We start from the raw sequence: 22,235 nt of genomic DNA, 5'->3' as shown, positions 1-22,235 counted from the left end.
TAAGTCCAGTTTCACAACTCGGAACAGCTTCTCTTAGATGTGGCCATCATTTGGGATGTGACAGCATTGTGCTTGCCAAAGTAGATGCTGAGATCTTGAAAGAAGGCAACACTGGCTGCTCCAATGTAGTCAAACGGGATGAAAAGCAAGCAGACAGAAGATCAGACAGGTTGTAAACAGTTACCAAAACCAATTTATTTAGAGTGAAAACTGAAAGTGGGCAAACCTCCTTGTAGGTCAAAGGTGAACTAGGATGTCATGTAATAATTTGATTAATGAATAATAACCAACAGTCTTAGATCCACACTTTACTATCATAAAGGGTTTGGAAAACAAAATTGTAGTGGCTGGATGCCAACATTTCTTGGCAGAAATAATGAATACAAATAAACGCTTATTCATTTTCTATTATCAATAAACCAACTGATCATTTCAGCTGTAGACATGTTGTCATATTCTCGAGCTTCAACAATGAACCAATGCTGAGGGCGTTTGATCCAAAACAAGAACCAATTTGTAAATCTCGGACACAAACATATTTCTAGCGTCTGCAAATACACAAGCTGTGTGTAATTCACAATAAGCTCATGAATAGAGTTTGACTGCTAACTAGCCCTCAGCATTAAGAAGCTCAACACACTCCCAAGCAGAGCCTCACTTGCCCCCTGATCACTGGCTCCCCTGAGGCCTGACTCAGACCGTCTGCCTCTGTCCATCTGAGAACGCGGAAGTGCAGACTCAACCATCTCCACAGTTGAGAGGGGAGGTTTGTGTACCCACAAGGGACTGCATTGTATTCCCACAACTACCAAGGAATTTAAAAACACCCCAGCTTTGCTGTTTTTCATGCAAAGCGGGAGAGAACCAAGACAGAAGATTGATCTGACGGCTCTCCCCTTCCCTATGCTTTCCCTTTTTGAAGTTTTCTCTTTTTCTTGCAGCTCACTGTACAAATAATCCTCTCTCTCACACTTCCTCCTTTTTCTCATCCCTTATTTCCCATCCTGCTGTCTCCTCCTTGCCCTGGCCATCTCATTTAAGTCAGTGACATTTGATATGAAGTGGTGCGGGCCCGAGAGCTCACATCCACTGACTCATAAAAACACACATGCGCAAGGAGGGCTGGATGTGGAGGGAAAGGTCAGGTCTACTCTCTGAGGGCCTAATCACCCACTCTCATTGAGTGGCCTGCTCACTCAGTCACACTTGATTGAGTGTGTGTGTGTGTGTGTGTGTGTTTGGATGCGTGTGTGTGAGAAATGTGATCACGGGTGAGACTTAGTTGGTGCATGTAGGCGGGTGAGTGTAAGAGGGATAGATTGCGCCTTGAAATGGTGATTGGTGTGTGAAAGTGTGCATTCCAGACTTGTGAACGTACGATTAGCAGATGACCGCTTTGGGTCAGGTGACACACAAATACGAACGTGCATGCAAACACACACACGCAATCCTCTTGCCCGAACATGTGGTGTAATCAGTGGCCTTATCAGGGGAACTGTGGGGCTGTAACGGGCTCATTAACTTCTCCCTGAGCCTTTTTTGTAAGGGGGGAATTGGCCAAGACGAGTGGGCCACACTTATGTCTAGACCTTCTTAATACAGTTTGTTCTCCACTCACTTTTTGCAGCATGTCATTGTGCATGTGTGAGCATGTATGCATGACGATCCTCTTTACCTCAAACATCCTCCTCGCATGTATGTCTGCTCATTCCCTCATTAGTGGACCTTCGTAGCCGCACATCCTAGTTAAGTTTAAAACAGCCGCTAGCAGAGCAGGGCGGCGGGGATTAAGTATTAAAGAGCCTCAGCTGCTCTGGGGCTCCTGTATCTCAACGTTCGGCCACCGAGGCCTGATAATGGTGTTTGTTTAGCCATTAGTCAGGCCCTGCTTAGCCGCTCTCTCCCCCCCACCCCCGGCTGCAGAAACACTGATAGATGATGGATGAAGATTGTCAGGATCGGCGAATGGAGGGATGAGTATTTTGGAGTGGTTTCAATAGCATTAAAAAACATTTGGTAGGAGTGTGTGTAAGGAGAACGGTTGGATATAGTCCAAGCAAATGCTAGCTTTTCATTAATATTTGTGAGAGAAGGAGGAAGTTAGAAGGTGCTCTTGTGTTATGAGTAGAGGCTTTTGTGTCGAGACATAAACGTTTTATCAGACTCTACCCTTCCTGTGATTAGTTCTCGTCGTCCGACTAATTAAAAAGTATCCCAGCCTATTTCCTTCTGCATGGCCAGCCGAAAGTACTCCTTCTCGCTGGGAGCTATTTAATTTTATGAGGTATTTTTTCACCTAATTTAGCCATTACCTTTTAAGCTGTGAACGTGACCTTTTCTCCATATGCAGAGGAGAGCTGGCTAATCTTTGGGCTATTACCTGGTAGCTGTTATTCATTACAAAAAGGCTGAATCTGTCCTGGCCTCAGCCGATGCTTTGCCACCACTATTACAATGTTCAGTCACCATCCACTCTCTGACTCATCTTGACAAGTGACAGGCACCTGCCAGCTCGCACAAAGGCACTATTGAGACTCAGACAGTAACGTGTGATTGTCCTCCCTCTGGTCCTGTCTTTCTGTCTCCCGATCATCTCTCATGCTTCCTGTCTTCTTTCCTGAGGTCTCAGCTCTCACACGTCTGAACAGAACTACAGAGATTTAATCTCTCACAGCGTGTGCTCTATTTATACATGTTCCTACCTGTGAGGAAAGAAATACTTTCAACACGGCTACTTTACATTTGTTTTGCGCTTTTATGATAAGGTTTGTATGAGGAGATCGATATCAAGTGCTGTATCTGTGCATTAGGGCTGGTTTTGTCCAAAGTGAAAAACATACCTCCCGATACCGGTACATTTTTCACTTATCCTTTTATTAACATGTTGCATCTAAAAAGCAGCTATACTGGTGGTTTCTGGGTAGTTGTTGGAACTATTTCTTCACGAACAATAGATGGGAGTTACCATGCATTTTACTTTTGGCTTCCTCCAGTAAAATGATTTGTCCGACGTTTAATGAGACCTGCAGCTATATGATTATCCCCTGCATGGTGAACACCAGATTCTTGTAAGCAAGTTGCCAATCGACTTTTTTGCTTAAATGCCTGTGCAAGACAAATACTTCCGACAAGTTACAGCAGAGCAGGTAGATCAAAGGACAGATAATGATATGAAATAATTACAAGTCAGTCTAAATCTGAACCTTACAGAAGTATCGTTAAAAGGAATTAAGAACAAAGGTCCGTGTTCACTGCTGAATAGTTATATGATACATTAAAGACTCTCAAGCTGTGAGTAGCTTTGCTTTCTCTTATTGAATTTTCAGAAGAGAAAGTTTGGCAGCATGGACAGAGAGCTCACAATCTGTATCTGACAACCCACACCATAGCCAGAGATACCTTATATAGGTACATTACAGATGGATACAGAGTGTGAACTGGATTAGGACATTTGATATTTTTATCACTTGCTTGTACACTAATTAAACTGATGACATATTAAGTGTTGATTGCTGAGCATTGGAGGTGTTGAAAGCTGTGTTTTCTCCCATTGGACAGAACCACAGTTGGCTTTCTGTTTCTCTCTGCTTCCAGCATTTATTTTAAGCTTGGCTAAACAAATCCTGGCTCCACCTCTGTGCTAAACACAGCCATGAGAGTGACATCACAATTTCTTTCTCTTGGATAGAAAGCAAAATGCATGTTTTTATCATAACTTCTCCCTTAAGAACAAAGCTACTATAAACACACAATGGGTACATCTCCTCCACAGAGTTTCCATGTGAATTCCAGGGCAGGCGAGCAATCAGTCACCATAAGATCAGTATTCCCCTTGAAACAAAACTGAAGCTGGGCACTGAGACTAAACCACATTACAAGATACCTTCATGGCTCATTGGCGTTTATGCTGGTGAAGTGAAATCATTATAACCAATAAGGTGTGTAATGGATTCTTTCCCAGCAGTCAGTCTCCCTGCCTGCATGATTTCTTAATTGTGGATGCATGCGAGTTGCAACGTGAGTGGCAGCTGTATGTAAGTGTAGGGTGAGTGTGCGTTTAGAGCCGAGGATCGCCTCAGGGTGCTGTACAGATTACAGAAGCTGCCCTCCAACCAGAAGCAGCAGGGATATAAATCTATCTGTCTAAGTAAGCATCTTAACCGTTTGACGTGCCTTTTAAGAAAGACAATAAACCATTACCTGTTCTATAAAGAGACGGATCCCTGAGAATAAAAGCACACTCCCCGCAGCTATCAAGCAATGTGTCAAAAAGAAAATGAGTTCCTGCAACGATTAGTCGATTAAGCGATCACTTGATGGACGGAAAATTAACGGCGGCAACTTTCATAATTAATTAATCCATCATATAAGTTAATTGTCAAGCAGAGAAATGTCAAACAAATGTTATTTCCAGTTTCTCTTATGTGAAAATGTGCAGTTTATTTTCATTTAAATCGAGTAACTTGGATTTTGTGCCAGACAAAAGGAACTATAACATTGACTTTATTAGAATCAGCAGAGTAATTGATAATGGAAACAATCTTTTTTTGCAGCGTTCTTCATATGCTACAACAGTGTTGGCTCTCAGATGTATATCTTTGAGTGAGTCGAGTTGATTAGCGAGCTTGTGAATGCATGCCTGCTTCAACAACTGTTTGTGTGTATTAGCGACCGTCTGGATGTGGCGGCCATGTCGGAGAAGCCATTGGCTCCTGAAAGTAGCTCTCCTCCGCCAGGCCGTTTAATCAGCTTCCCCACATCCGCCAGCTGTGTCCACACAGCAAACAGCCACTCTGTCCCGCTGGAGAGCTGCAACATCCAGCTGGGGGTGAGGGAGGCCAGTTAGCATTGGGAGATTAGCACAAGCTGCAGCCCAGACCGAAAGGTTGCGTTTGTGTATTTGTTTGAGAAACAAACAGATATTGAGAGATTACAAGAGACATGGAGGTCGGCTGCTGAGAGAGGTATGAAATGTGGAGTGTATCTGCGCTTGTGTACCTCTGCTCACACATGCACATTTAAATGTGTCACCGGTGTGTGTGAGCCTGTGATTTTGCGCTCTCGGTGCTCAAGTGTCCAGCTGGCAGAGGGGAGATAGCAGGAGCCTTGAAAATGGTGACGGAGCGGTAAACAGACACACAAGCAGCCCATCACTCCTAATGAGGAAAAGTGCCGTGCCTAAAATGATGGCGGGGGTGTGTGCAGGTTACGCTCGCACCTCATGACTCGTGGTCATACATCAAAACAGACAAACAGGCACAAGAGGGTAGACTCGTGTAGACACACAGCAGTAACTCAGGCGTGAGAATTAGGACACACACACTCACGGTCTAATAGGATAGCAGTGTGGGTTTCACACACTCCTTGGGTCACGGGCCAACTTGTGTGTTAGCATATTTAGGCCACAGCAGCTGGATCCCACTGAAATGGACCTGGCCCCATCAATCCCCCCCCCCGGGTGCCCTGAACACAATGCCTGGGCTCGTTGCTTCGGTTCTCCCAGTCAGTCAAATTGAAATAAATGAACTGCCAACCCTGACGGCAGGGTAATTGTTCATATGGAAATTGGATTGCCGTCGTCACAACAGCCTCCCATTGCAACTTGTGAAACTCTGTAGGCATGGGACAAGAGCGTTAGCATGTCAGAGAAAAAGAAAAAGCGACATGCAGATAAAGAAAGGGTTCTCTACACTCTCCCAGTTCATTTTTCATCTTTAACAATGCCGATTGTTCCTGCCTATCCTTCCCTGGACGACAGCAGAAGAAATAAAAGATGAAGACCCGCCCCTAATTTCCGGCTCCTTGTGCTCCTAACCCACGTTGTCATGTTGCCTTGTTCACACTTTCTCAGGCCTTCTCAGGAGCCCCACACACTGCGAGAGACATAGCACGATTCACTTTAGAGCATTAACCCCTCACTCACCCCCCCCCCCTTCTCCACCCCGCCCTGAGGCCTCTGGGGACTTGCAAGTAATTTGATAGCAGTTCACTTTTAGCATCACACTGAAAGCGGCTTCACTGCGAAGACACTCCCCCACATCAATGTCAGACCCTGGCATCTGTCAAAGCCCGCTCTGCGATAAAGAAAGTGCTGAATATGAATGATCGCAGTATGGGGTGATATCCTATTATGTTTTCAGGGTAGGGTGTCTGTTTTTTTATTTATTATATCGGTTTCCTCTCGCTATCGGTTTTAATGAGTGAGAGGAATACTCATGCTGGCTCAAAACTTGACAGGTCAGCAGTTGAGTGCAATGTTTGTGTGTGTGTTCCAATCATTACACAAACACACACCCCCACACTCCTGTTTTCCTCTCTCTCCTTCCTGATCTCTCACTCCCTCGCTCAGGCACGCTCGTAGAACCGCTCCTGGTGGGTGTTGTGCTAGAAAGGTTTTTTTTTTGGTGTTGTGAGGTGAGAGGATTGGCCCGGCGGCATGCAGACTGCCATGCTGGGTTTTAGTGCCCCGGTGTCAGAGCCCCACAGCGCGGCTGTTTGAAGAGAAGAGTGTCTCTGTGTGGTCGGAGTGGGATTACCTTGTCAGCACTTCAAACTGCGCAGGTGCACGTATCGGTGCGCGCACATGTATCACTAAGCCGGTGAATCTGTGCGTGTTTATGTGCACACCTGCCATTTTTCAATTATCTTTCATTTCCCACCGCTGAGAGATTCTTTACCTGTCCAGACATGTCCTCACTTGACGAGGGAGGTTGAGAAAGATGGCACTGTAGTTGACATAAAAATAAAAGGAGTGTGTGCATATGTGTAATGACCAGTAAGACAACAAAGAGACACACCTTCAAGTGCTATTGTCAAGCCTTTGCATGCAGTACCTCAGCAGTTTTTATTTGAATGTTTATTAACCCTTCAACAGTAAAAAGAAACAGAGCTGGGACTTACAAATGACTGGCTGTATCAAATCCTGTCGATAAAGGTATTTCATTGTGTGTTGGAATAATAATAATAATAATAATAATAATACATAGACTGCTTAGTAGCCTTGAGCATTCAGTGTCTGACATAAATAAATATATATATATATAATATATATATTACAGAGATATTGCAACATTGTTGTTTAAATGGTCTTAAAAAGCTTTTAAAATGGACATAAGTTACATCATGTAACAATGTGTATGGTTAGTAATTAGATGAGCTTCTCACTTCTTAAAAGTATTAAATTAAATGTAATGAATCTGTGTAAACATTGTTCCTTATCCTGTAGCTATTAAAAGAAAAATGTGCAGAGAAATTAGTTAAACTTTTAAAAACCGTGCAGTTTTACTCACCAGTGGTGTAAATGCAGGATCACATTTTTCTGATGTGCCAGCTTCATTAGCACATGATGTGTTTCATTATTATTTATCCCAAGCCATTGGAGGCTTCATTAGCTGCAGGCTGCATCAGCACAGTCTCTATATTTAGCAGCTTTTTATTTATTCAGAATAGCCACGTGTTGGATGGTTTTCCCACTTAGCATGTTGTATCACAGCAGCTCAGAGACGAGTTGAGAAAAGAGAGGTGGGCTGGTCTGTGGAGAAATGAGCCTCATTCCACCTGTGTCCCCCCACCAGACGTCTGCCGCTCCGCAGCTCTTTGAAGCTTCTTTAATTCCAGCCTTAAGGATTAAGCCCAAGAAAAAGGGATGAAAAGTGATAAAACGACAGAAGGAGACATCCTTGGAGAGAACGGGCTCCTTTGAAATTTGTTAAGAATTTCCTTTGCACTGACCCACAATGCAGCATCTGAGGGAAATGTGTGTGACACTCTTTTTTTTCTTCTGATCAAGGGGTGGCTATAGGATTTGCATGCATAGGAAAAGGACTCTTTGAAGTCATGGATGTAAGGGGAACTGGAGTTCTCTGAAACCTAAATGAGCGCACCGAGACATTGTCCTTGCATTGTGCATTACAGCCTGAGACGGTGTCTTTGTCTCGGCATGTTTTAGTGTAAGACAAAGGAATCAAGTAATTTTCTGTCACAGAAGCTAGTCACATGATCCATCTTGTTGGATCCTGCTTGTTCGCTGCACAGGACTAAGGATGTGCTGTTGATAGGGTGAAGCTTCCTGAGGCACATTTGTATTTTGGATATATGGCTATATAAATACATTTAATAAAAAAATTGATTAAGTCTATGTGAGGTCTGTATCATGTCCGAGCAAATTCATAGGATTACAGATTATACGTTTTTTGGCGGATGGCACACAATGAAAGTATATTCAGTGAGGAAGTCATGCTTCAATTACTGTCCATATTTACAATCACATCCTAATATTTAGACAGTATGTTCTTCCTTGTTGTGTTCAAAAACTGAAAAAAAACTTGGTGGCATAAAGCAAACAGCTGCTGTTTGATTTCAGACATTGTGTAGATGCATAGGTTTAATAGTTATGTGCAGGAGCTGTTTATGAAGTAACAAAACACTGGCTTTTCCTGCCAGGTGTTTCCACAAACAAAACCAAACCAATTGAAGGTCATCATGTGGCATGTCTGACTACATGAACCTGTCTATTCAAAACTGTTTAACCGTCAAGAGGCTATCACATAGCCGATTGTAATGATACAACACAGTCTGGATGGTAAAATGACTAAGAATTGATTCTAGTAATTCTCATTAAATCTGCATTTAGTTTTTACTTTCAAGAGACAAACTAAATAATAAATAAATACATTAGGAGTGTGGTGGAAAGCAATACATAAGATGTACAGTAGGTCACTGTTTGACCCCTCAAAGTTTGCACCTGCACATTTGAAATGTCAAATAATGAGCAAATGATCGTACTTATTACAATCAGCGCATTCAAGCATTAACTTTATTGTGACGGAAATAGTTGTTATATGTCTGTAAATATCTATCTACATACAAGCTCTAAAGCATTACATGTTGCTAGCCCTGCTCTAAATACAGCTTACAGTAAGGCTTTGTGAATCTCACTTTTTCAAAGCACAAGGTGATTGCTCAGAGATTGCCTCTCAGAGATTTTTTTTGTAATCATTTTTAAGGCAATTTTTTCTGCGTGTCACCGTTAACGTTTTGAAATTTCCCACAGCTCTTTGTCAGTGCAGCTTCATTGTGTGTGTTTATGATGTCTTCATTCTGAGGCTGCAACATTTTTGCAGTTCATGCATTTTTGTCTCGACACTTTCTTGAAAACTCCAAACATAAAAGCGAGTTATTCTGGCGCCTCTTAAAGCTTACACATAATTGTAATTGTCATTCAACTTAGCCAGCAGAACTGTCTTTGTGATTTAAGTTGTGTGACTCCAGAGGAGCACTTCTTGTTCCAGTCATGTTTCTTTTAATGCGCAGGGAAACTCAAATAGAAAGCTTTTTTTGTCTGCTCCTCTTAGATGATTCTTGAAAAGATGCTGACTACCCCTCCTTCATAATTATATAATGCTCATTTTCAGGTTCATATTTATATTTTGTAACTCTACTGTGATGTGTTTCCTTACTCTATGTTGAAAGAACGCTTTATTTTCTCACTCAATAACCACTTGGAGAATAATATGAATTCATTCATTATCATATTGCACCATTTAATTTTAAGTATTTAAAGCTATAAATTGGCTCCATACATGTATGCAGGGAAATTGGTTGCTGGTTTATAAGGACTGAGGAAGTAAACGGGAAGGAAAAATAAAATCATCAAATTGAGTAGCCAGCACTTAAATGCTAATGGGAGTTGCCAGTGAAATTAACAATTTCCCCTTGGGAAAATGTCTAATCAGTGGTCTCCCCACTTAGTCCAGTGAGGTAAGACAGGTTTACATAATAAAACACAGCTTTGACAAGCTCCCCCCTGGAAGTTTCATCAGGGGTTTTTAGTTTGACAAATGTGCCTGTGGATTTGACCGGCAAGGTGTAATATGGAAAAGGATAGGAATAAAGCTAAAAACAATATGCAAACAAAGACACACATTTGCTGTGTGGGAAATAGCTGGTAGGAAGCCACCTGCAGCTCCATATTTACCACAGCCTGGGCACACAGCAGTGAGTGACGACTGCACAGGCTCCTGCTGTTAGCGGTACATGATGCTGTCTGTGTTTTCCTGGGATATTATGTGATCATGTTTCCTGAGACAAAACAGTGTACTTCCTGAGAACATACTGTAGTGCTTGGAGGTGTTGTTGAAGGGGAAAAAAAGAATAATGCAAATGAAGTTGGAACAGATCCAATATTTTGAAATAGGGTTTTATTGTGTTATGGTTTGAGATCTAGCTCTCGGCTTAAATCCTCCTTTACCCCCACGTGGAGCCGGTTTATTTTTCACCAGTGATCATTTAAGATATTCAGTCAATTAAATACGGAATAATACATCCTTTTATAGAACTGGAGCAGGAAGACGCTCACAAACAGCTGCACAACACAATGGTAGCTTGAGGCATTGCTTGCTTCATGTTTGTGACTCAGGATAATAAAATGAATTGCAAATAGTTTTTTTTCTGCCATGTATCGGTCTGAGTTATCTGCCACCGAGATCAGATTTGTATTTTTGGTGCTTAAAGTATTCCAAAAACATTTGAACATTATATGTCGAAGGAATTCAAGACTATCATAAACCATGCCAGTTGTTCTGGGTCATCCGCCCACCTCGCTCTGAGAAACTACATTTCCTTCCAAAAATATGATCCAAAATTAAACACTTCACATGGAAAGTCTTGGGTGGCTTCCAACATTTGAGAGACAGGTATCTAAAATCCTTGCCAAATAAAATCAATTAACTGCATGGCTAGATATGCTAAAGGGTCATTGAGAAAACAATCCGTTGCGCAATTCAGCAAACCATGCTTTCTTTTGGATAATAAACACTTTCCCTTTCTTACTGATAGCTATATGAGAATAAAACCAGCTCTCTATGTATGGTAACATGTAGCTGGAGCTAGGAGATGGTTAGCTATGTCAAGAAGTCCTTAAAATGAATATGTTCTGACTCGAGTTCGTCATGTGCAAAAGCTGTATGTCTCCAACTGAAACCCTTTTGATTGGGCCATCTGGTTTATCCACACGACCATTAGTGTTAGACCATTAGATCATCGCATGCATGAGTGTATGTTAAGTGTTGCATGTTAACCACACATCTACTACTTTACTCTGCATTTGTGTTTGCTGATGGTTAATGTACATTTATGTGTGCTTTTAACTGCATTAATAATGAAAGACCTCTCTCATTTTGTTCTCTCCAGAGATGGCCAGCTGGGTCTCCCTCCTCCTCTTCCTCTTCTGCCAGTCAGCCTCACGAGCCCAGGAGGAGAGCAGCAACATCCTGGAGTTCACCTCAGAGACCTCCATCAACAATGTGGTGCAAGACCCCCAGACCGGACGCATCTACCTGGGGGCGGTCAACACCATCTACCAGCTGGGGCCCTCGCTCCACAGGGAGGCTCGTGCAGAGACGGGCCCCAAAGAGGACGCGAGGACCTGCACGCCTCCTGCCTCGGCCTGCCAGGAGACCAAGCCCATGCCCAACCTCAACAAGCTCCTCCTGGTCCACCCGTCCAACGGGACACTGATAGTGTGCGGCAGCCGCTACCGAGGCATCTGCTCCCTCCTCAACCTCACCAACGTGGAGCAGCAGCTGTACTACAGTGACAGCAAAGGAGAGAGGACTTACGTTGCTAGCATAGAGGACACGGTGAACGTGGTGGGCGTCATGTCCACCTACTCCAAAGAGGGGCAATCCTTCAGTGTGTTCCTTGTTGGGAAGGGCTACGGAAGCCTGGACAGTACAAAACTCATCAGCACGCGAATCCTGCAGGATTTCCGTGAATGGGTCGTGTTTGAGAGCATCATCGAGGCTTCTACGGTACAGACGACGCCATTTGTTCCCAAGTACCTGCACGACTTCCGCCTTGCCTTCAAAGCTGATGGTTTTATTTATTTCCTCTTTTCGAGGACACTTGACGGTACGGATAATAAGAACTTGACCTTTGTGTCGCGTCTTTGCGAAAACGACCACCACTACTACTCCCACACGGAGCTTCAGTTAGACTGTGGCAAAGATAACCGATACAACAAAGTCAAAGCTGCGTACGTGGCATCTCCGGGAAAACAGCTGGCGCGGGTCATGACTGAATCAAATGATTACGGGAAGGTCGTCTCCTGGAGCAAAGTTCTGTTCGTGGTGGCGAGTCCAGATGACGACGACAACACCTCCGCTCTCTGCATGTACCCTCTCCACCAAATCAATGAGCGCCTGGTGGACATCATCAGCGCCTGCTACAGCGACTCGGGGAAAATCTCTGGGTTTCCTGCTGTGGACATCCCCTACTCATCGAAAACTGATGAATTCTGCACATCAAAAATAGCGGTGAGTGTTTGTTTTCTGCGTCAGTCAATTAAGATTTAAAAAAAGTAGTTTAAACAGATGTGAGTGGGATAAGTTGTTGAAAAACTCCTTTTACAGTTATTAATAATGCATAGATATGCCACTGTTTACTTTAATGTCTCAGTGTTTACCGCAGCCTTTTATTCATTGTTGTTTCCTATCTCACACATCTTTCATGTCTCTTTTCCCAATTCCCTTAACTCATCCAAAATAATACCAAAAAGGCGGAAGTGGGAAAATAACTGTCATCTTTCAAAGTTGACATAAATGTTTTTCACAAATCTATTATAGATAATGATGTAAACACACAGTAAAGGTAGGTTCTATAAACTTGACTTTGAGAAATCTAATATAATCCATGAGGCTGCTGTGATTTTAATAATACATAAATTAAGCAGGCCACTGTTCATTATGTGTGTATATCCCATTAATGAAGGTTCTTGTAGAGCAACACAGAACATATATTTACATATATGAGTAATTTGTTGCTAAATGAGTATTAACATGAGTGCTAACTCTCTTATCCCAAACTTGCAAATTACAAAAATGACTGAATTCTGTTCTGCGTTTATTCTTATATTGATTAAAATAAGAGAACTGGCCCATTGGTGATGCTTTTTTTCCCTCTCCTTTGATGAATAGCTTTTTCGATACCTAGGCCTTGGATTCGCTCTCATATTTCTTGGATTAAAGGATTCACAATGTGTCATCATCCTCTTGTTACCTTCCTATTTCTTTACAGAAAGAAACGTTGGGAAGCTTCAAATGTGGTGCAGATTTCCTGCCGTCCCCTCTGGCCAGCAAGCCGAGATCCGCCTTAAAGCCAGAACCGGTGTGGATCAAGTCTGGCCTTCTGACCTCTGTGGCCGTCGCTGTGGAGAATGATCACACCATCGCCTTCCTGGGGAACACCCAGGGGGAGGTCTTTAAGGTAGAGTTATCTCCTGATCTGCTGCTCTTCTCTGCTCCACTTCTTTTTCAGTCTTACCTGAGGGGAACAGGGGAAGGGAGAATAGAAACATGTGAATCCTGCCCCTCTGCTCACTGGCCAAGTCGACTATTTTTAAACACATTCGAGCACATGTAGAGTAAATAAACGTCACACATTGTCTCCGTCTGTACACACAAACTGAAAGATTGACAAAAAAGTTGACTTTGACTTTGATCCCTCCACCACTGCCTATAATAAACATTGAATTCTTCTACTTCATATAAACAGAGGAAATAATTTGGACTGTAGGAAAGTCTGCTGGTGTTAACTTTTCTTTGTTTTCCAGGTTCACCTGACTGAGGAGACATACATGTACAGTAAGACTCCTAGCAACACGATTGGAGAGAAGGTCAACAAGAACCTTTTCTTTGACCAAAGTCAAAGCCACCTCTACATTACCACAGAGAAAAAAGTGAGTATGTCAGGGCTTTTTGGTAACACGTAACAAATATATAACTCGTGTCTACACAGGAGGCGTACACTGCTTTCAGGTCACTTGCAATTTGTCAGCGTTCAGAGTCCAAGACACAATCACACTGTAGTCATGTAAGATGGAAAAAAATAGACTTCAATCCTAAAGAAAAAATCTTTAGGTCACAGTTTCATGCGTAACAAGTTAAAAGTGACTCTTTTGATGAAATTGAAGCGTATATTTTCCATCACACGGCTTTAACACACAGAAGGGAGTATTATTCCCATACGGTCTGACTAGATTTTACAGATAGGAAGAGATAGATTTCCTTCAGTCAAGATCAAGTTGAGGCTAGATGAGTCGAGCTTCAATAGATCAAAGTTTAAGTGACTTGCTCGGTATGTCACGAGCAGAGTAACTGTCAATGACTGCTTTAAATTCATAAAGTGACTAATAGGTATAAATGGTAACCGGAACAATCAGTGGAGCCCAAAAAAAGTTATAGTTATAAAACTAAATGTAAGAATAATTAATTAGAATATAAACCTTGCATTAAAAACTACATAGGTATTATTAGCAGATGAGCAAATGCAACAAATATGCAGCAGATTCATGTTGTAGGTGGTTGAGCCTAAAAACTACGTACTGTTATAAATTGTTGGATACTTTAATCCGTAACACATTTTATCATGTTTTGAAAGATGATTGAAGCACCTGTAACGTGACAATGAGACTAAATTGCAAATGATTTCCCTTTCCATTCAGTCTATTGTTATTCTGATTCATAGTTGGAGAAAGAGAATAGATTATATTAAAGAAACGTTTATATCCTCTGTACCCCTCTGTGCATCTGGCAAAACCGGCAATTTCTAAGCACTCAAGCACATGTAAAGTAAATGAAAGTCGCACATCTTGTATTCATCCACCACTGGGTAGAATAAACATTAAGCATGTAGACAGAGGGGATTGTTTTAGTAATTTAATTCGGGGCGCAGACATGAGACTGTGTGCTTTGACAGGACGTGTTTCACTCCCACTCTGCACACCTGCAACCAACCAAGCATAATGTCTAGCCCAACTTTAAATGCCTCGATTTTTTTGTGCAGTGTCTCCCCTTAGGTGAACTGTTTGATCATATTTCATGTTGTTATGCTCCAGATCACCAAGGTGCCGGTGCAGACGTGTCTCCAAAAGACAGACTGCCAATCATGTGTGGAACTGAGGGACCCTTACTGTGGCTGGTGTGTCCTGGAGGGCAGGTGAGTTCCACACACACATGCACACATTCACACTTTTAAATGCATGCACACAGCGACAGACTACCACAAACGCCCACGCACGCAATTCCATCCGTAAAACACAGCGGGGTATTTGTTCTGTGTTTTATTGCAGACACTTTTAGTACCCCTTGGTGTTTATATTCCATCTCCTGTTGTCCGTGCAGCCGTAAGGAATTAAAGCTGTTTGTCAGGCTCATGTAGCGAAGGCAGTCTGCGCCATTTACTCTCATCAGACTATATTTATCAGGTCTGCAGGGTAAAAGGGGCAGTATGGATCACGTATTTTACAAGGAAGTGATGCGAAGGAGAAAATAAATAGCAGAGAAACTGTCTTTGTCTCTCTGGAAGTTGTTGATACACGTATTCAGAAACAATAAACACACTATATTACGTTTTGAAGGTGCAAATATTGACAGATTAATCCATTAGTCATATTCTCTGGAAATGCACAAACAAAACATTTGATGATTCCAGCTGAATGGGATATATCGGCTGCTTTTATGTAGTTGGGTTTTGATGTTGTAAATCGGACAAAAAAATACTTTTTATGAGAAGAACTGAAGCTTTGAAAATAATCCTTAGCTTTTCTCTCCAATTCTTGCATAAACAATTTAATCAATATCACTTTGCACTGAAAACTGAGGCTAAATTATATTGTGTGCACCTGTTTGTTGGTACATTATGAAGACATGTGTTTTCACTTTCTACTGCCAATTTGAATAGTGCAATTGATGATGACAAAAGAGCGCTGAAATCTGAAGATGTTATTAAACCAAACTGCATATTGTTGAATGTTGAGATTTTTCAGGTTGGTTTAAAATAATCATTATTGGTTAATTATTATTATTATTATTATTATTGGTTAAAAAAGTTGACAAATACGCCACATTGTTACACAAATCATTATACCATACATTTCACACAGCAAGACCAAGTCCCACAGAGGCCATCTAGTGTTTTTCGTATCTATATAAAACTTGATCGTGATAATCTGCACAGACCCTGGTATGAAGTTCTTATTAACAGAGGGGAAATACTTTAGACTCTGTAGGCCTTGTTCTTTTGAGGCCTTGTAAAATGTTGAGTGGTTATGGAGCAGAGGCTGATGGGAGTTGTCCTTCCTCCATGTGAAGGTGTACCAGGAGGTCTGACTGCCGCCGGGCGGAGGAGAAGAATGGCTGGCTCTGGAGCCCCAGGCAGCAATGTGTGAAGATCGTCTCCTTCTATCCTCCCAATCTCTCCTGTAGAAAGACTCATAAGGTACGGTGCTGCTTCTATTCCCACTCTCTCTGTCTTTGTTCTCTGGCTCTCACGCTCTGAAAACAATCCCTCTTGCACACACGTCACACAAACATGCACAGCCTGAGTAATGAACAGTTTCCATCGTGAATCAGAAACCTTGGGCTCTAGGTCTTCCTGCGTCTGTATCGACCGATCCACAAAACTCCAAACTGGCTTATTATAACCGACCTGGCTGATTGTGCTCGCAGCCTGAAGATGGAGAGCCTCTCTTGTGCACCTTCTCTCTCAAGTTGGGTTTTTTATTCCAATTGTGAATACCTCTCTGTCACTCCCTCTCTGAATCACTTGTTATATATCCTCCAAGGCAATCAATCAATCTCCTGTCTTTAAAGGGAAAAATGCTTTGTATTGTGATTTCGCAGAGATGTTTGAATATGCGAAATGGAGAGACATACATTTCATTTAAGGTGATACTACTCATTTTCAGCCATTTCCAAATCCCTTAACATCTTAATTTGTATGCAGGTGAAGATCAGCATCCCATCTCTTCCTGCAATTGGGCTTTCTGACCGTCTGCGCTGCTCCTTCACGTCCTATGACAGTGAAGGCACCATGATTGACTCTGGTCAGGTCTCCTGCAATCTACCCAGCCCTGCACTTATTCCACATACACCTGAGGACCAAGGTACGGCCTTCATAATGAACCTGATCGCTTTTTAATACATCTTTTTTCATTGCAAATGTTCTCACTTATAAGCAAGGTTGAATATCACCAATGGTGGGGAAAATGCCCCAGGGTCCCAGACACCGAGGGGCCAACAAAATGTTTCATGGCCATTTTTGTTTTGTAATTTAATTTCTTTTTTTATTTGTATTGAATTTGCACCACTAATGAGACAAGATCAACTTAATCGGGTCCAGCATTATTCGCTGATCTGGTGGCCAATTTTTTCAAGGTGCCTTCATTTCCAAAATCCAGTTTGAACAGCTTTTGTTATTTGTGTTCATGCTGTTTGTGAAACACATCCAGGAAACGTTGATCTTCCAGGTTGTAACTTAGACTGTTTATCTTTAGCACTTCATCATTGTGAGCACGTTAGCAGACGTTAGGATTCGCTTCAAAGCACTGTGTGCATAAGTAGAGCTCTACTCAGCCACTAGCATTGCTGTAGACTCTAAGTCTCGTTGCATTAATACATAATCAGTATAAAAGCATTTGAGGTAATGCTCTGTCACAAATTATTTAAAAGGCATGTCTTGTGAGTCAGAATGTCTCGTCCTTGGGGTTGTTTGGTCTTATCATGAAAACAGGAATATTCAGAATAATTCCCAATGACACCGTCCCATTTCATAAATGTTTAAAACTACGTTCTAAAAACAGCACATTTGAACCTTCTCCTTGCCGTGTCATCAGATTTTGTGGCTGTCCCGGTCAGGATTTTCGTCAATGAGACAGTTGAGTTGGCTACACGAGATTTCAAGTTCTACAACTGTGCCGCCACAGTGAGGAAATCCGAAAACACACCGTAAGTCAGACTCTTAATCTATCAGTTCTGCTCTGTCACTCACTGAAAATACACAGTGACACTAAACACAGCATCCGCCGACAACCTTGATGTGAATGTATCACCGTGCATGAACAGATGAGAGATCAAGGCTCTGTTGTTAAATTGTGATGCATGGTAATTTGGAATGCACCTCTTGCATTTTCTCTCCTTCTTTTTATTACCAAGCCGAGGAAATTGCCTCAGTTTCCTTTTCATTAATCAAAAAATGAAAGTCGATCTCGCCATTTCTTTCCCCCCTTCCTTATTTTTTTTATTTCATTTCTTTCATGCCAAGGTTTGTGTGATGAACGAGCTTTGCCTGTGTGAAGTTGCAGAGATTCATTTTGTTGTCAGCAACATGGATTTTTGTGCCGGACGCACTTTGATGAGTTTGCATGTTTGTGTGTGGGACTGCTTATATTTTTGCAAAAAGCATGTTCGTATCTTTTGGTGTTTATGTGCATATATTTCCGCGCGTGTTTTCAGGTGCATGTCATGCGTGGCGAGTTCCTGGGGCTGCCAGTGGAACACTAAGGACCACACCTGCAGCGATATGGACGACACCGCGGTCACTACCAACATCATAAAGCACCGTCAAGTGAGTCTTCTTAAGTGTTATCACATCATTGGCATGTCAAGGAGTTTTTTCTCTTTAATCATGCGTTTGATAAATGCTGGAAAAAGTCAAGCAGAAGTTGTTTTTCCTATCTAATCACCACATATGACAGAATGCTTGAACGATCCAAACTTCCCCCGAAAGTTAACAAAAACCTAATATCAGCTGGCACCATCTTGCGTGACAAATACTTTAGGGGTGAAGGATATCAATTTCTAAGTCAGCAGATGTTTCAGTGATACACTTATCTGTCCCTGCAGAGGCTGGCTGTTAAGTGTTTGGCATATTAAAAATGTAAATGATGGAAAGTGAGGGTAACTGATTTGTTTTGATGCCTTCGCAGGGAGCAAAGTGTCCTCAGTTTGAGAACCCAGACCCTGTGCTGATCCCAGTGGGCTGCAGGACTCGAATCAGCTTTGAGGGGATCAATTTGGACCTCTACCAGGTAAAGTGGCACTGACACAGAATTTAAAGCATTTCTAGGAAACTAAGTGGCTCTTTTAAACACTTATTGAGTATGGCGTTTGGCCAACAGTGAACTGGATTGGTCACAATTTAACCAATGTATAAGGTGACAGGTTTTTGGTTAAAGGACCATTATCAGCACACCTTACGGACCGTGTAATTCAGGACTCAGGACTATCACAAATACCGATCAATGAAAAGAAAGGAGGTACGGTGTGCTCACAAAACCTATTGAATTCTCACGTAGATGCATACACCTATGTGTCCCTGATGTCTCTTTATGCAGCTGTATACATACAGCTGGTTTGCATTTATTAACATATTATAAATAGCAGTTGCAAGAATAAATAAAGGATGCTGTCATTCTGCAGACAGAATATTTCTACATAAATCAATTCACCATGTTTCTAAACATTTAATTGTGTGGTTCTCCAGGGTCATGTTTTCACGATTGGCACTGAGCTGATGAAAAATGTGGAAGAGGAGGTCATATTTGAGGAAGGACCGTTCTACACCTTCAGCGGCTTCGATGTGAGTACAGCTGTTCTCTGGTTACTTGACGCTGACTTGTAGACCCTCGACCGTGTCCCTGTATCCACAATGAACTGATGATGTTGTGCCTTTCCCTGAAATTGTGTGACCAATTTGCTTCCCACTTACCAAAGCTCCTTGAACTATAGCTGATTTGTGGATTATGTATAACCCTGATTCTGTGAGTGCTACTTGATTGCATGTTTTTCAGTTGCCAAAATATTTCCAAACTCTACACTATCTGACTTTATGTGGAAGGGTTATTAAATCAGCCTACAGCAATCCACTTTGAATGTTCTCTAGCTCCCTCTAATGGACAGGCTCTCCGCTGTTATTTCAGCCCCTTCTCCACTCTCCATGCTGTGATGAGGAAGCTCAAACAGCACCTAGCCCTCAGCTATGTTCTTTCCCAACATTGATTTATTCCGCTGAAAATACGCCAGACTGGGTTTCATTTTTTCCCTTCCATTCTTCTCTTTGGCATGAGGAAGCGGCAGCCCACACTGTTTGCTGAGAGGAGCTTAAGTGCCATTAATCACTGGATCGTTATTAATAATTCATTTTCTGCTAATTTCTTAGTTTTCTTACGACAAGTCACCAGAGACCAACGTTCTCTTCTACATGAAGGACAGGGAGTCGGGAAAGAGGATGGACAGCACGCTGAACGGTACAATCGTTCACATTTGAATTCGTAGACCTTATTTTCTATGCCCTGTGTGTGCACAGTCCCAGTGTGGGGCATCCATTAGACCTGGGGAGGCTGCCTTTAATCTTTAATTGAATATTTATCAGAAAATGACACAGTATTGACTGTATCACCAACAGGTTTTTACAGAATATTAAGGATCAAGAGTCATTGTGAGGTTTTACATTTTCGTTATCATGTAAATTAAGTCATAAGAAGACACACTATTCATTAATGAATAATAATTTAAAAACAATTATTTATACAGCACCTTTCAACCAGTTACAAATTGATTTTACATAAATACAGAACACATTCAACTGAACTGTTAAATCAGCAGCTAAACACATTATAAACCACAGAGGAACGGAAAGTAGTAAAACATAAATAATAGCAATCCCTCACCCCCTCAGGTTATTCCAAAGTCCAGTCCCCGTGACTGCAAAAGCTCTTTTCCCCATTGGGATTGGATCTGGACCTTAGAATGAACAGGAAACATTTTGGGACTTTTTAAGTATAACAAAACAAGTAAACTAAAGCATTTGATATTTCCCCTTTACAGTCACCCTGTACAACTGCTCCATGGGGCGAGAGGACTGTAGTCTGTGTAAGAACGCAGACCCAAAGTACCATTGTGTGTGGTGCGCCAAGCAGAGGGCGTGTGTGTACGAGAACCTGTGCAAGCCTGAGGACCCTCTCAGCACCGAGTGCCCCGCCCCACAGATAACTGACGTGAGTTCTTACAATGCCCTCATCTCTTTATGTTGATATTTGAACTGGTAGCATTACATGCCTGAAAGGCTTGTGGCTTAACAGTGTAAAAGCAGCGACTTTCTGTGATTGGATTATTGATCGCAGCACTTTATTGGCCTCTCCACGTCCTCCTAGTGCACGGAGGGGTTGAAAGTCTTCTTCTCCTGAGGTTGAGCTGATTTGCAGCACATTTAGATTGGATCAATTCCTTCTCTGCTCACCTAATTGTTTGTGCCTCATTGTCATTGACAAAAATCCATCAGTAATTGTGCTGATGTCAATGTGACAGAGGTTATGAGCGATACATACAACAGCCTGACAGACACATCCGCCAGATCAATCACAGTCAGTGTGTGTGCGCTGGCAAGATGTTGCATGCATTTTTATGAATATGATCAGTTACTGTATGTTGTTAGTGACTGAAATATCTAAACAACTGTTAGATAGATTCCTATGCAATTTTTACTCTGCGGAGCTGCTAGCATGGCTGTAGACACTTTTCTATTGTACATTTGATAACCTCACATTTAGTTTTTATTTGAAGTGAATAGTTAACATGATTTCAATATTGTACAATGTTTACTTTTATGTTTGCCATTCCTAACATCTAGCTGTAAATGATCTTTCTTATTGAGGGCTAGTTGGGCTGTAATACACACGTGCATGCAAACGTGACTCTTACTCTTATGGATTTATTTTTAAACCATGGCGGTGAATATTAAACACGTAAACTATTCAGCTGACTGAAACACACTATGTACATCTCTTGTACACTTCTTATTGCACAACTAATCTGTTTAAATCCATTTCAAATCCCTTCTTCCTACAAACACGCACACCCACCCCCCGCCACCATCGCTTCTCCCCCATCCAGATCATCCCTCGTTTCGGCCCAATGCTGGGAGGAATCTCCATCACAATCCGCGGCACCAACCTCGGCATTCACAAGGAAGACATTAAAAACATCAGTGTGGTCGGGCAGCCCTGCATCCACCAGAAGGAGAAGTACTCTGTCTCCACCAGGTACAACTCACACGCTCTGATTCATTTATGCAAATTTATCAGCAGCACACACACACTGTCTATTGATCGCTGTTTCTCAAACTGTGTCTGGGCAGGGTTTCAGAAAAAGTATTTTGGTTGACTTCTGAATACCTTATCATCCTAGGCGAGCTTTGCTTTTCCCCAAAGTAACCATGGTGCATGTTTTAATTAGCTCATTATGCTACATTATTAATCTGAGTACCAGGGGTGAAAGAGGTTTTCTGATCCCTTTTTGTGAGTAAAACCACTCTAATAGTTAATTACAAGTAACATTTCTACATCCAGAATCCCATTTTTTACAGATGTATTATCTGCAAAACATACAAAAAATGTAAAA

At 42.0% G+C, this 22,235-nt stretch overlaps 1 protein-coding gene across 1 annotated transcript in view; it reads left to right on the top strand.

Annotated features, from left to right (window-relative positions):
- The first annotated feature begins 4,904 nt into the window (after positions 1-4,904).
- The window catches only part of plxnb2b (plexin b2b), a 45,748-nt gene continuing 28,417 nt past the window's right edge, over positions 4,905-22,235 (top strand). Inside the window, exons 1-14 of the mRNA XM_010783332.1 lie at positions 4,905-4,964; positions 11,191-12,314; positions 13,075-13,263; positions 13,610-13,735; positions 14,894-14,994; positions 16,149-16,275; positions 16,783-16,942; positions 17,672-17,783; positions 18,291-18,402; positions 18,764-18,865; positions 19,321-19,416; positions 19,996-20,083; positions 20,664-20,833; positions 21,729-21,877. Of these exons, the coding sequence (XP_010781634.1) occupies positions 11,193-12,314; positions 13,075-13,263; positions 13,610-13,735; positions 14,894-14,994; positions 16,149-16,275; positions 16,783-16,942; positions 17,672-17,783; positions 18,291-18,402; positions 18,764-18,865; positions 19,321-19,416; positions 19,996-20,083; positions 20,664-20,833; positions 21,729-21,877 (2,654 nt within the window). The 5' untranslated portion in view covers positions 4,905-4,964; positions 11,191-11,192. The remainder of the gene's footprint in view (positions 4,965-11,190; positions 12,315-13,074; positions 13,264-13,609; positions 13,736-14,893; positions 14,995-16,148; positions 16,276-16,782; positions 16,943-17,671; positions 17,784-18,290; positions 18,403-18,763; positions 18,866-19,320; positions 19,417-19,995; positions 20,084-20,663; positions 20,834-21,728; positions 21,878-22,235) is intronic.

Source organism: Notothenia coriiceps, unplaced genomic scaffold, assembly GCF_000735185.1.
Source record: "Notothenia coriiceps isolate Sejong01 unplaced genomic scaffold, NC01 NC01_scaffold00025085, whole genome shotgun sequence".
NCBI classification, from domain to species: domain Eukaryota; kingdom Metazoa; phylum Chordata; class Actinopteri; order Perciformes; family Nototheniidae; genus Notothenia; species Notothenia coriiceps.
The sequence above is the reverse complement of the archived record's forward strand: the minus strand, read 5'-3'. Positions and strand labels throughout refer to the sequence as shown.